We start from the raw sequence: 14,309 nt of genomic DNA on the forward strand, positions 1-14,309 counted from the left end.
TACATGCACACATTACCCAGTTAGCCCCTACCCGATCCCCACCCCGTTCCCTCCCCATCCCTCCTTCCCATGCTTGGCTTAGTGGTTGACATCTAGTATTATAGCAATTTATCCAAAATTAAAAATGATAATCTCACAGAAGAGTTTCATTTGTCTGATACCAAGCTTTTGATGACTTAAAGATAACATTTCAATATTTCTTTTTGCTTTCTTTCTTACCAAAGAATATTTTTTTTAGGTGAAACTATCATACATTTATTTATTTATTTTTCAGAAAAAATCTATCCTAATATGGAATATGGGCTCCAGATACCCAAAATGATCTCGAAAAAGAACAAAGCTAGAAGATGTATATTTTCTGATTTCAAACCTTATAAAGCTACAATAATTGAAAAAATGTAGTACTGTTATAAAGGCAGATATATAAACCATTGGAGTTAAATAAAAGCCTAGAGATAAATTCTTCCATATATTGTCAAGTTATTTTTGACAAGGTTTCCATGAACATTTGGTGGGGGAAATAATCTTTTAACTAAATATTGTTGAAAAATAATAATTACATGAAAAAGAATAAAATTGGAGCCTTACCTAACACCATATACAAATAAAACTCAAAATAGATAAAAGACCTAAATATAAATCTTAAGACTATAAACTTTTAGAAGAAAATCTGGTTCATAAAACCTCACAACATTAAAATTGGCAGTAATTTCTTGGATATGATTTCAATGGCACAGGCAACAGAAGGGTAAACAACTCCCTAAAAAAAAAAAATTGTATATCCAAAGACAATGTAAACAGAGTTAAAAGTTACTGATAGAATGGGATAAAATATTTCCAAATGCTATATCTGAAGGTATATTAATATTCCAAATAGAAATCCTAAAAATTAGCAACAATAAAAGCAAACAATACAATTTAGAAATAGGTAAAAGACTAACATAAATAAAGAATCTCCAAAGATAACCAATCTTAGTTGTCTGTTGGATGGAAAATCTTGTTTCTCTAGTTCTGGTGTGTGTTACCTATTTCTTCTTTGTAGTTAATCTCTTTGAGTATTTTCTCTAGCGCTGGTTTTGAAGACATAAATTCCTTCAGTTTCTGTTTGTCATGGAAGCTTCTTATTTCTCCATCTAATTTGATAGAAAGTTTTGCTGGGTAGGCAATTTTGCGCTGGAAGTTGTTTTCTTTCAGAGTTTGGAATATGTTACTCCAAGCCCTTCTGGCTCTCATGACTTGGTTTGGGAAGTCTGGAGTGATTCTAATTGGTTTGCCTCTGAATGTCACTTGGCCCTTTGTTTTTGTTGCCTTTAAGATTCTCTGCTTGGTTTCCGCATTGGTCATTTTGACAATTATGTGGCGTGGGGATCCTCTTCTCTGATCCTGTCTAAAGGGAGTTCTATAAGTTTCCTGGAGAGAGAGAGAGGAGAGAGAGAAGGAGGGAGGGAAGAGAGAAGGAGAGAAAGAGAGGGAGGAGAGGACAACGGGGGGGGGAAGAGAGAGAGAGAGAGAGAGAGAGAGAGAGAGAGAGAGAGAGAGAGAGAGATATTAAACTTGATGTTTTATTTCTTAATCTCTGCCTTTTTTCTTTTCACCTCTCAAGGAGAAACAAACTCCTTGTATCTGTTGGCCTTTCTTCTTACTCCTTTGCTTTCTACTTCTCCTCCTCCTCCTGGATTTTTTCTTCTAGATTCCTCCCTTATCTTTCCTCATGTGTCAAAGTGTATCTTTTTCTCCAGCTCCTTTTACTCTTTTGGGGGTATATGATCTTTAAGAGATTTTAGAGCCTGGTTATTATTTGTCACATCAGCACCTGCACATTGCCCAGTTAAGTAGTTATGGTTTAAATTGGAGTAAGAAGAAGAACCATTCTGTGTATTTTGGACCATTCTGAGTATTTGGTAAAGTTACATGTGTGCCCTCACCAATGAAGGATGACTAGTTTCCTTTCCAAATACGCCTTTTGTATTTCTCTGTCCAATACACAAAACTATTGTTTATTTTGCATAGTTGAACAACAGAGACATTCTACTGCCTTTAAAGTTTCCACTGAATCACTGTCTAGTTTCAGTGAGTTCTCTAATGATGTGGTTGAAGGAACAATCATCATGTTTCATTTTATGTCTGTTTCATACATAGGAGGACAGCCTCCGTAATCTGAATCAAATAAAAATGTTTGATTACAAACCAGGTGTGGTGGTGTATGCCTATAATATCAGTACTTGGGAGATTGAGACAGGAGGATTGCAGGTTTGAGGACAGCCTCAGCAAGTAGTGAGACTCATCAACCCAGCAAGACCAGATTTCAAAATAAAAGTAATTAAATATATAAATAAAAAGTTTGATTGCAGAAAGAATATGGAATACTATGTAGATTAGACCTAGTTCCATTAATTTTTTATGTATAGGAATAAATTACCAGCAATAAAACCTGTAGTGGATGAAGGCCATTTCTTTGCTTCTGTTCCTTCTTCCCAGGGCCAAATCAGTTGATTGGAAATATTAACTGATCTGCCTAGGAAAAGACACCAAACCTTTTTTTTTTAAGTCCAGTTTTCTGAATTGTTTACCCAGCTGCATATGGGAGCAAGTTCTATTACTAGTTGTGATTCTTCTCACTCATTTAGATGACTATATAGCTAGCAGTTGCTTTGGTTAGTGAAAGTGGCTAAACTTTGAATAGTAGACCTTCTTGGATGTTCAGTCAGAGTAGTAAAAGTTCCTAACAAAAATAAAAGTATTAAGTTCAAACATTTTGTGTTAATACAAAACAAAAGCAAATCTTAGTCAATGGGTGGGTCGAGTGGGCAAATTGAGTTTTATTCCATCATGTTTGGAAAGCTGTCTACTTTGTGATGTCATCTCTTCTAGGGAAGGTTTAATTTTAAGTCATTATAGTCAATGAGTCCAAAAGTGTAAGGAATCTCTCGAGACTCTAAAGTTGCTGCCATGTGAGTAGTAAGAAGAGCATGGTATGGCCCCTTTTAATGAGGCTCAAGGGAAGTTTTGCTTTGATGTTATTTCCAAAGGACCCATTCTCCAGGTTTCAGGTCATAGAAAGTCTGATCATTACCAGTAGACAGTTCATGGAATGCTTCCTTCATCTTGTGGGAATATATTCTGACAACCTTCCAAGAATATAGAGGATTATAATGGCAATCAATGGTAGTGCCACTGGGTTTGTAAAATATTGTTTAATTGTATGATGACATGTCCAGTGAGTTCTCCTGTTAACTGTAAATCTCTCCAGGGATCCCTGCTTTCTACAGTTCTTGTGTCTTTTGTATAAGTGGACACAGATCAGGAGGCCAGAGTCATAAATTCCTATAAGGATTTGAAATTCCCCAATTTTTATGGGTTTTCTCAGAGATTTGAAAAATCTTTTGCTAAAGTTCTGCATTTTTTTTCTTGTTTTTTTCCCCCCAGTACTTGGGATTGAAACCAGGTCCTGATACATGCTAGGCAAGCACTGCTCCACTGAGCTACACCCAGCTCCTGAGTTTTGTATTTGACTAAAGGATGAAAGTAGTTTTACAGGAGCCAGACCTGTTTGTTCTGAAGGGACTATCTTTGTAAGGCATTAGCCTAATTTTCCTTTTCTCATAATCCTCATGAAACAGACGCCTCTAAATCTTGACAGTTTCCTGATAAGTTGTTATACTGCATTTCCTCATGGTAAGAGGAAAGGCTGAGGGCTGTCCCATACTGCACTTAGGCCTGACAGGTACCCAGGAAGCTAAGATCCACAGGTTCCCTGGCTATCTAAATCTACTTATGCATATTTTCTTTCTTTGTCCACTTGTCTTGGCTTCTCTTATAAAAGCTTGCCTTGCCCTTGAATTCTCTGAAAATGGAGATATGAAACAAGAAAGTTTCTTTCATCGTCTTTTTCTGCAAAGTTGGCTTTGAATAAAACTTATTTTTCTACCAGTTGGACTCAGCCTCCTTGGAGCAGACAAGCTATAGGGCCTAGTCCCTTGCCCTGCGTGGAAGCAGTTCCTCCAGGTAACATTCAGGGTGCAAGGGTAGTTGAGCAAAAAGATTGGAGCTTCAGGGTGAAAAGACAGTTGAACAAATGGGTTGGTGGATTTAGAATAATTAGGTTGAAGAAGATAAAGGGAGGAAATAGTCTTGTTAGTCACTATATGATTCTTTATATTTTTGTCTTCCATTTCTTGCTTAAATTTTTATTTGTTCTATTTGCCTTTAGTGAGGAATCTTTTGGAGAGGTAATTTTAGAATCAGTTGGTCTTTTAGAAGCTTATGTGTACCAGTCAAAAAGTGCATCTGGAGCTGGGGATGGTAGCTCAGTGACTGAACGCTTATTTGAAATGCATGATGCCCTTTGATAACCACACTGAAAACAAACAAAAGCTCAAAAACCCTCTCCCATGGAGCTGGGCGTGGTGGTGCATGCTTGTAATTCCAGTACTTGGGAGGCTGAGTCAGGAGGTTCATTTCCAGCCTCAACTACTTAATGAGCCCCTCTGCAACCTACTGAGACCCTGTTTCAAAATAAAGAATAAAAAAATAGGGCTGAGGGTGTAGCTCAGTGGCAGACTGCCCCTGGGTTCAATCCCCAGCACTATAAAAATAAATAATAAACAAAAACAAATAAATACAGCCCCCATCCCATAATTTCTGAGGCATTTGACATTCTTTTTTTTACCCCCAATGTACCCCAGTAATTAGCAATTTTATCTAGACTGAGACTTCCCTACCATGGCCGCTGCAACTCTAAATAACATCTGATAAGGTACATTTGTTTCTCTAGAAAGGTGCTGATTTGGGGATCTGTACTTTCTGAACATACAAATCAATCATAGTTTCAGACAGAGGAGTCTTGTGCTACTTGGATGCAGATTAACCCATTATATCTTGTCTTTCTGAAATTTGCCTGCCTGAGGCCTCTACTTAAGCTCAGACCCATTCCTGTTGAATACCCAGTTTGATCTGGAGAGCCAATTGGAAATAACAATTACACAAATAAGCTAGAGTGATTAAGATGCAGAATGTAGAACTCAAAATCTGAGAGGGTCTGACGTGGGACCTCCAGATACAGCTTGAAGGTAGTGAGCACAGTGGGCATGGTGGGGATCTTTTGCTGGTTCCTTATTGTTCCTGGTAGTTGTTACGGTTTGGGAAACTGTCCCCAGGGATCTTGGTTAGAGCCCTGGGAATAATTTCCTGAAAACTCCCCAAAGAAACAAAAAAACAGAAAAACAGAAAAACCGTGGGTTCTTATCCTGAGCTAAGGATAAATACACATTAGCCTGGACTCTTGCTAAGATTTAAAGAAGTTTATTAAGAAGATAGAAATATAGAAGATAGTTACAGCCCCATGACATTCAGGCAAGGGGAGTTGGTTCCAATGAATTCACCCAGAAACAACATGTGGACCAGACTTTTTTATACCCATGACCTCCATCTTGTTCATGTTATTCTGAAGTAGTAAAAATCCTGTAAGGTTCCTACCCCACCAAGGTGTCTCCTTTCATGAAGGTTGAAGGTCAACCCCCTTCTCCCATCCTAGCTAAATTATTATGTAGATCTATATTTAGAAAGAGGAAGCCCTAGCTCATGTCTCCTATTGACTTGTTAATTACTTTTATCTAAGTCAATTTAAGTTTCAATAGCTGTTTGTTCCTGACTGAAACTGAAACCAAGTGTTTCTCCAGGTCTGCCATTTTGACACAATTATTTTTGAAATATATCTATTAATAATCAGAACTTTCTCAAATCTTCCTAAGCCATTCCCAATACTGGTACAGTAGTCACCAGAGGTCTCCTTTGAATCCCACTGTTGCCACCAAACTATACAAGAAATATTTGGGACACAGTAATATTTTAATGAGTATGAGAAGAATCAGTTCATTAATCGGAAATGCTAGACTGAAAGAGGTTTGGTGTTTCAATTTCAAAGTGTTAGAGACAAGTATTTATAGAAAAATGTAGAATCAAAATAAGGAAATAATTTGATTTGTTACTCTTACAAAATTACCTTTTTTGGTTTACTCTATTGGAAAACCCCTAGTCACGTAATCATATATTAGTTTACTTATCATTGGCTGAGGTTAATTTATGTTTCTATCTAACATAAGCAGAAATGACCAGAAATAACTCAAGATAATGTTTGCATGTTTTCAGTTTAAGCAAGGTTAAGGCTATTTTTAACCTGCTTGAAAATTTTTAAGGCTTAATTGGTTTCTTTTGCTCAGAGATTTTTCAGGCCTGGCCTCCATTTTAATTTTGTTTTAACACTTCCTATCATGAAAACATCATTTCCTCTGTTAGTCTGTTTCATATTACAAGGAACATAGAAGTGCTAAGGTTATTTTAGGAGATGTGGATTTAAGATATATAGTGTAAAAAAAAAAAAGGAAACAGATGTGGTGGCATACTCCTGTAATCACAGTGTGTGGGAGGCTCAAACAAGAGGATCACAGGTTCAAGGACAGCCTCAGGAACTTAGTGAGATTCTCAGCAATCTAGTGATACCCTGTTTCTAAACAAAAAAATTTTAAAAAATGCTGGAAGTGAGGTTGTGAAATGGGGTTTCTTGAGAAGAAACATGGAGTTTCCTTAAGATGAAACGGGGTTTCTTGAGAAGAAACATGGTGTTTCCTTACCGGATTCTTGTCTGTGGTGAGCGAAGAATGACACTGCCGATGGCAGGAAGGGGAGCAAGAAGTTTATTGGAAACAGCAGGGAATAGGGAAAAATGGCAGAACACCCCTAAGGGCTGTCGGGACTCTGGTGCCCAGCAGCTGCCTCCAAGATAATACTTGAGGGTATCTCAAGCCAAATGCCTTCAGTTGCAAGCTGCTTTCTCCCAAGTCCACATGATCTGCCAGAAAAGAAATGCAGGTCACCCCTAGGGGCCCTGGTCGGCCTTGATGTCCAGCGGAGGCCTTCAGGTCACTACCCGAGTGTATCCCGGGCCAAGTGCCTTCAATTGCACCCCACTTTCGCTCAAAGCTAATGCGACCTGCGAGAGAGAGAAAAGCTCCCCAATGGGGAGGGGTTCCCAGAGTGGGTAACCGTCCTGCTGACTGATCTAGGAGTTTATATATCTCTGTATGTCCTCTGTTACTTGGAGTTTGGGAGGCAGTTCTTAAAATTTGCATAGGGTATTTGCATGTCCTTTGAGGGGTCTCCTTCTTTCAGCAGAGGTGTCAGACTTGCTCCAGGGATGTCTCCTGGGTTTGTTGATTAGTAAACTGATGGTTTTATGAAGCTTTGGTCATTCTTATCTCTGAACCTTGGAAAAGCTGGTCTCTTTTTAGGAGCCTTGGAAGTTAATTAGTATTCCTTGCACCCTTGCACCTCAGGAAATTAAGCTTTTCTACCGAGGCCTCTTCCCTACCTGCCTACTTCTCTTCTACCTCCTCAGTTGGAAGTAGAATGCTCTTGGTTTCAATCCTCGGTAACACACACACACACACACACACACACACACACACACTATGGAGATAGGTATAGGGGCCACTGTCATAGGGTCTCTCATTTGGGTAGAGAAATTAGATTCAACTTTGACTCCAACAAGAACAAAAAGAGATTTATAACCAAGGAGCAAGTTTGGGGACAGTGGACAGAAAATTGTTAAGAGCAAACTTCAAAGATAAAGGATCTCTGGCTAAACTGACCTGATGGGATGATTGCTGCAGGTAGGGCATGGGATAAGATATCCAGGATATCATGGGTGGTCAGATACCAAGAGTGGGGGATCTTCTCTCACCTGACTTCACAATGTTCTTACTTGAAATAGAGTTGAAATGGGCTCTAGGAGGACAAAGAGAGAAGCCCAAGAGGAGCCTGATTGAAATGTTGGTTAAAGGAGAGAGAGCCTTTGTCAACAGGAAGTCAGATCCCAAGACAGCATCTTATGATTTGCCCATTCACATTCCACAGATAATGGGAACATTGTTCAGGATAAAACAGCTACTCTAGTATCAGAAAAGTCTGCTATGCTCAGGACTCAGTTCCCACTTATCTTTGTTTTTTTTATGAATTCTGCTTCTATTGCCAGTGCCTCTTTCCCTTTTCTCCCTTTGTTATCCTGCTGTCTCAGGACTTTTGTGTGATTTCTCTTCTTTGGGTTTGCTAGCTTATATTTGGACAACTGTCTTATAACTGTCACATTTAGAAGTTGACAGTAATTGGATCTAACCTAAAGTGGAGGAGGAAGAGGAGGAGGACCTGAGAAGGGAAGGGAAGATAATGGCCAGGTTCATGGGGGTTTCACTTGGAGGCAGACTGTTTATCTTTTTTTTGACATTTGCATTTAAACTTTTAAAACTCTGTCTCCATGGTTATGCCCGTCCTCAAGTGTCAGGAAAAAAGACAGTCATTCTTGTTGAATTACTGCTGTTCTAAAAAATGTTAAAGGCCACAGGGAATAAATAGGTCCTCAGACACATTTACTTGGGGACAGATAAATATTACTTCTAACAGAAATGGAATGTTGTCTGCTGGTTTGACCTTTCTGTGGCAAGAATAAAGCTTTTTTTTTTTCCTTAGAAAAGATTATAATTAGTGAGCTGTGTGCTGTACCACAAGGACAAATTTCTACAGATACAGAGCCATTGGGAGGTTCTTCACTTTACCAGTAATTTCATTCACAAAAATAAGGGTGTTGGGCTACACATGGTAGTCCACTTCTCTAATTTCAGTACTTGATAGACTAAGACAGAAGGATTGCAGGTTCAAGGCCAGCTTCAGCAACTTAGTGAGACTTAGCAACTTAGCAACTTTTTATTTTTTGTTTAAAAACAAAAAATAAAAAAGGGCTAAGGTTATAGTTCAGAGGTAGAATGCCTCTGGATTTAATCCCCAGTACCTTCCCTCCTCCAACACATACATGGGTATTGGGGCTCAGTGCTGTTAAGACAGATAAGCATCTTGTGACTTTCTAAACTTACACATTCTATTGAGCCATCCAAGTCAACTGTCTGTCATAGCATATGTGAGGACAGATAACTAAGCATTTGTTTGGTTGCAGAATCTTGACAGGGTTCTAATTTTGGTGGTGGTTTATTTTTCTTGATTTACAATTTGTCATATAGATGTTTTGCTTAACTATTTTTTGTATGCATGATTAGATTACAGGAGGAATCAAGATCTTGCAAAATGCAATAATACAGCAAGATAAGCGACTGGCCAAAGCAATGGTCACTGATGGATCCTTTCATATTACACTGCTAGTGATGCAGTTATTGACTGAAGATGAAGTTAACATGTAAGTAATACATCTTTTTGGATGTCATTTTCAAAATTATTATTTTAAAATGAGTAAGCATAGCAGAACCCCAAAGAGGTATTGAAAGTCCTTTGTATTTTATTCTTTGTATTTTATCCCAATGAATAGTCAGTGTACATAATTAACCAGGAAACATTCTTCTTAGACTATTAGACTAGACTTTTTTTTTTTGTGGTGGTACTGGGGATGGACCCTTTCTACCTCTGGGATACACTCCCAGACCTATTTTTATATTTTTATTTTTGGAAACAAGGTCTCTTAAGCCAGCGAGGCTTGCTTCGAACCTGTGTGATCCTCCTGTCTCTGCCTCCCAAGAGCGGGGATTAGAAGTGTGTGCCACCACGCCTGGCCCCTTAGACTAGACTTTTTTTTTTTTTTACTGTTACTGTTATTGCATGGTAGCCCATGTTAATGATGTCAGCACTTGAGTAGGCTGGGATTCTAGCTAAGGATTCTGGACCTATGGCACAACCACCTTTTATTAGCTGTCTGACTTTGGGCAAATCGCTTGCTCTTCTAGTAGATGGGGAAAAAGTAGTATCAATACATGTAGGAGCATTTAGCATAGGTCCTGGTGTATGGTAGGTACTCAGTACTAGTATTCATCAGAGCTGCCCCTTTACTAGGTAAATGGACAATTTCAGTCTCACCTCGGTCATTCTTAGAGTCCCTGTCCTCCACCCACCCCTACTGTAGGGTCATGCCATACACGGCAGGCATAAGTCCCTGATGACCGTTTTTCAATGTGAAGCAAAGGAATGTTCTCTTCCCAAAGTTCTCTAGGGCAGTCTGTCTATACTCATGATTGTCTTTGCTCTTTGGAAAACCAGAACTATAATAAATTACAGGTTATGTTTTTTGTTTTTTATTTTGTTACCTTGACATATATGTCTCCTGAGGGAATGAAGAGTAAAGCTTGCATTGGGAAAGGTATGAGGAAAAGGTAAAATAATTGAGAAAAACACAAAAAATTAATAACCCCCAAATATCCAGTCACATGATGGGCACTGCAGTTGTATCCTTTACACAGCAGCACCTTGTGTCTTTAGAGATCAGTCTTCTGATCTGTCACAAGCTGATTTACACAGCAGCAGCCTTGAGGACCCTGCAGAATGGAGAGGGGCAGAGGCTTGGCTTGATTCACTCAGATGATCACTTTGCCAATCAAAAGAAAAAACTAATACTCTGAGGCTCTTGAAAGAAGAGGTGGCACAAGAAAGTAAATGCGGAGGGAAAGGAACCGCCCATGTGTGCTAGACTGGTGTATTATTCAGGGTTCTCCAGAGAAACAGAACCAGCAGGATGTGTATTTATATAGATACCCCCTCTGCCTAGCTATCCATGCAGGCATATTTACCTGTATGTACCAAGATTATTTAAAGAACTGACTTATATGTTGTGGGCGTTGGCAAGCCTGAAACCTGCAAGGCAGTCTGGGAGGCCGGAGACCCCGGGAAGAGCGTTTGTTGCAGGCTCCAGTCCCGAGGCAAGCTGGAGGCAGAGCTACTTCCTTCTCAGAGGACGCGTCTTTTCTCTTACGGCCTCAATGGATTGGTTGAGGTCTGCGTACATTTGGGAGGGGCAGAGGTGTCAGCTTTTAAGGGATGATGACTTTCAAAGTGTAGCCTTCCTTTGGGCAGCTTAATAATAAGAGAAAATTGATTATATTTTTGAAAAGACAGAAGGATTTAAAAGTCCTCTAATCTTTTATATTTCTTCCTATCCTGTGTGATAATGCTAGACATCTAGAGTGTCAGTTATTTTTCAAAATCGAATGTTGTATTTTAGGGTTTTTGTGGTTCTGGGTATTGAACCCAGAGGTGCTCTACCACTAAGCTACATCTGGTTCTTTTTATTTTTTATTTTGAGACAGGGTCTTGCTGAGTTGCGAGGCTGGCCTCTAACTTGTGATGTTCTTGCCTTAACCTCCTGAAAAGCTGGAAAAGGCCAGCTACTTTGTCTGCCTTATTTTAGGATTTTTTTAAATTGGTGGTACTGGGGTTCCTGGAAACCCTTCTACCTCCGGGCTACACTCCCAGACCTGTTTTTTATACTTTTTATTTGGAAACAGGGTCTCTTAAGCCAGCGGAGCTGGCTTCGAACCTGCGTGATCCTCCTTCCTAAGTGCGGGAATTATAAGAGTGTGCCACCATGCCTGGCATTATTTTAGGATTTAATAAAATATTGGTCAATGGATTAGACTGTGAATAAATATTTTTTTAAATTATGAATTTTTAGGTACATATTGCCTAAGGTTCTTTGTGTCCTAGTGTAAAAGAAAGGAATAGAAACATAGTAGGACACATACAGCTATTGATTGGATAAGAGAATTGTCCTATCTCAATATGAAATACAGCCTTTGGATCTGAACTTCAGTTTTAGAATTCCATGTCTTACATGAATATCTTTTGTTTTTGCAATTTTTAAAATATTTATTTTTTTGTGGTACCGGGGACTGAACTCAGGGACATTCTACCCCCTAGTTACATCCCAGCCCTACTTTATTTTTGTTTTGAAACAGGGTCTTGCTAGGTTATTAAAAGTCTCACTTTTGAGGCTGTCCTCAAACCTGTGATCCTACTGTTTTAGCATTTTAAGCACTGGGATTACAGGCATGTGACACTATACTGAACTGAATATGCTTTTTTTAAAAAACTTACTTTGTGCCAGGTATGGTGATGCAAGCCTGTAATTTCCATACTTGGGAGGCGGAGACAGGATGATCATAGGTTTGAGGCTAGCCCCAGCAACATGGCAAGGCCCTAAGCAACTTAATGAGACCCTGTTTCAAAATATAAAATAAAGCTGGAGTATATCTTGGAGGTAGAATGCTCCAGGGTTTAATTCCCAGTACCATAAAATAAAACACAAAACTTATTATTCTATAAAGGAATTGTTCCATAAACCACTCTTTTTTTTGGTGCAAAATAAACTTTATTGTACATAGACTCTTGAGTATAGAAGGCTAAGAAGGCATATTCAGGCATAAACCACTCTTTGAAACATAACTACATTTAAAAGGATTTGAAAATTAATACTTCCCAGTACATACTATGATTCCTTCTTACTCTGTGAATCAGTAGCATCTCAGTAGGATAAGTATCTACTAGGGAACTGAGAAACTAGATTAAGTCTAAATCATCTATATTTCTTTAAAGAAATATGATATAGAAAACCTATCATCTCCGAAGAGTCTTAACCTTTCTTGTGGCCCACTCTGGCATACAGTTTTATTTTAAATGATTGTCTCAGCTTCCCCTGGTTTATGATTGATGAGCCAGAGTGGCTGTTCTGTTATTACATGTTTTACCTTACAGCACAAACGAAGGATAATATTGAACTGAAAATGCGAAGTGTGTCCTTTTGAATGAACATAAATACAGTTAGGTAAGATCATGTATAGGGTGTAAATATGGAGGTACAGTGAGAAATGTTGACATTTACAAAGCTGTTCTAAAAAGTATGTTAGAGATGAGGCCAAGTATGAAAATCTTGATGAGAGTAAGTTAAAAAATTCACATGAAGACTAATTTGGAAATATGAAAAATCTAGAAAAATACCTAAATATCTTTTTTCACACATTTGGTGAACAAATCATTGATAAAAATAATTCATCAGTGGTGTTTTATCAGAAGGATGTCTTAAAGCCGTCTGTATAGTATGAGTGATGATTTATTTTTTAGGTAATTGCTGCCCTCTAGTGAGATTTCAGTTTTTACTCATAATAAAGTACTATACCAAATTTTCTTCAATATGGAAAATTTCAAAATATTAAAAATCTGATCTAGTTCAAACATATAGTAAAAATTTATTTTTATAGAGGAAAATAAAGATTTGAAATGCAGACTAGCCCTAAATAAACATAACTAAGCAGCCATAATTCATATAGCTGAAGTTGGTATCCATAATTAAATATATTTTATTTGTATCCAAGTATAATAAATGTTATTATTATAAAGATTATTATATTTTTGTTAATTAATTAATTTATTAACTGTGGTATTGGGGATTGAACCTAGGAACATTCTACCTCTGATCTACACCCTCAGCCCTATTTTTATTTGTAATTAATTAATTGATTTTCTGTAGTACCGGGGATTGAACCCAGGGGCATTCCACCTCCGTGCTACCCCCCAGACCTATTTTATTTTTATTTTGAAACAGGTTCTTTCTAGGTTGAGGAGAGTCTCACTACTTCCTAAGACTGTCCTCGAACCTGCAATCCTCCTGTCTCAGCCTCTCAAGTACTGGGATTATAGGCGTGTGCTAACCACATCTCGCTGAGATTATTATATTTTAAGAAGTAATGTTATTAAGTTTTAGTAAAGTACCTTGCAAATAGTGAGTGCTATATAAGTATTAGTACTTTTATAAAATATCTAGGATATTTGACATAAAATAAGCCTTTATAAGTACTATATTTTGTGGAGCTATATTATTAGCTTTTTTTTTAGTTTTGTATATAATTTTTCCTTGGTTAAAAATTTTTCAATGAATGTAATATCTCTAAAATAATAATATTGTCTTTAATAGCAATGATAATTAGGTAAATATTTATTTTACTTATATAGTTTTTCTTTAAAAATTAATATTTTAATCATATAGGTTATGATTTTGGAGATATTTTAAGATTTAAAATAGTGCAAACATAAAATTAATTTGTCTAAAAGGGATTAATTTGTTTCTTCTTTGGTTTTGCATATTTTATTATTTAATATGTTACTGAAAAAGATGTCTCTCTCACCAGTGGCATCGATGCACTTTTGGAATTAAAGCCATTTGTAGAAGAAATTCTCCAAGGAAAACATTTGATTTTGCCCTTTCAAGGGATTGACACTTTTGGAAATCAGGTTGGCTTTGTGAAGCTGGCTGAAGGAGATCACATAAACACACTTTTGGAGATAGCAGGTAAAATAGCAGCATACTCATATACCATCTCATTTGTTGAAGCAATATGTTTAAAACATTTTATCATAAAGATATGATATCTTTTAATTTTGGAGAGTCAGTATAGCCTCACTTTACAGCCTATCACTGGGTCTTGTAAGTT

At 37.6% G+C, this 14,309-nt stretch overlaps 1 protein-coding gene across 3 annotated transcripts in view; it reads left to right on the forward strand.

The window, feature by feature from the left end:
* AKAP7 (A-kinase anchoring protein 7) overlaps positions 1 to 14,309 on the forward strand; it is a gene marked incomplete at both ends in the record, with an annotated part of 165,374 nt that overhangs the window by 19,065 nt on the left and 132,000 nt on the right. For all 3 annotated transcript variants that reach the window (XM_080700531.1, XM_080700530.1, XM_080700532.1), the window contains 2 exons: positions 9,102 to 9,238; positions 14,007 to 14,167. In XM_080700531.1, coding sequence (XP_080556657.1) covers positions 9,102 to 9,238; positions 14,007 to 14,167 — 298 coding nt within the window. The remainder of the gene's footprint in view (positions 1 to 9,101; positions 9,239 to 14,006; positions 14,168 to 14,309) is intronic.

Source organism: Muscardinus avellanarius (genome assembly GCF_963383645.1).
Source record: "Muscardinus avellanarius genome assembly, chromosome: 8".
In the NCBI taxonomy this organism is placed as follows: domain Eukaryota; kingdom Metazoa; phylum Chordata; class Mammalia; order Rodentia; family Gliridae; genus Muscardinus; species Muscardinus avellanarius.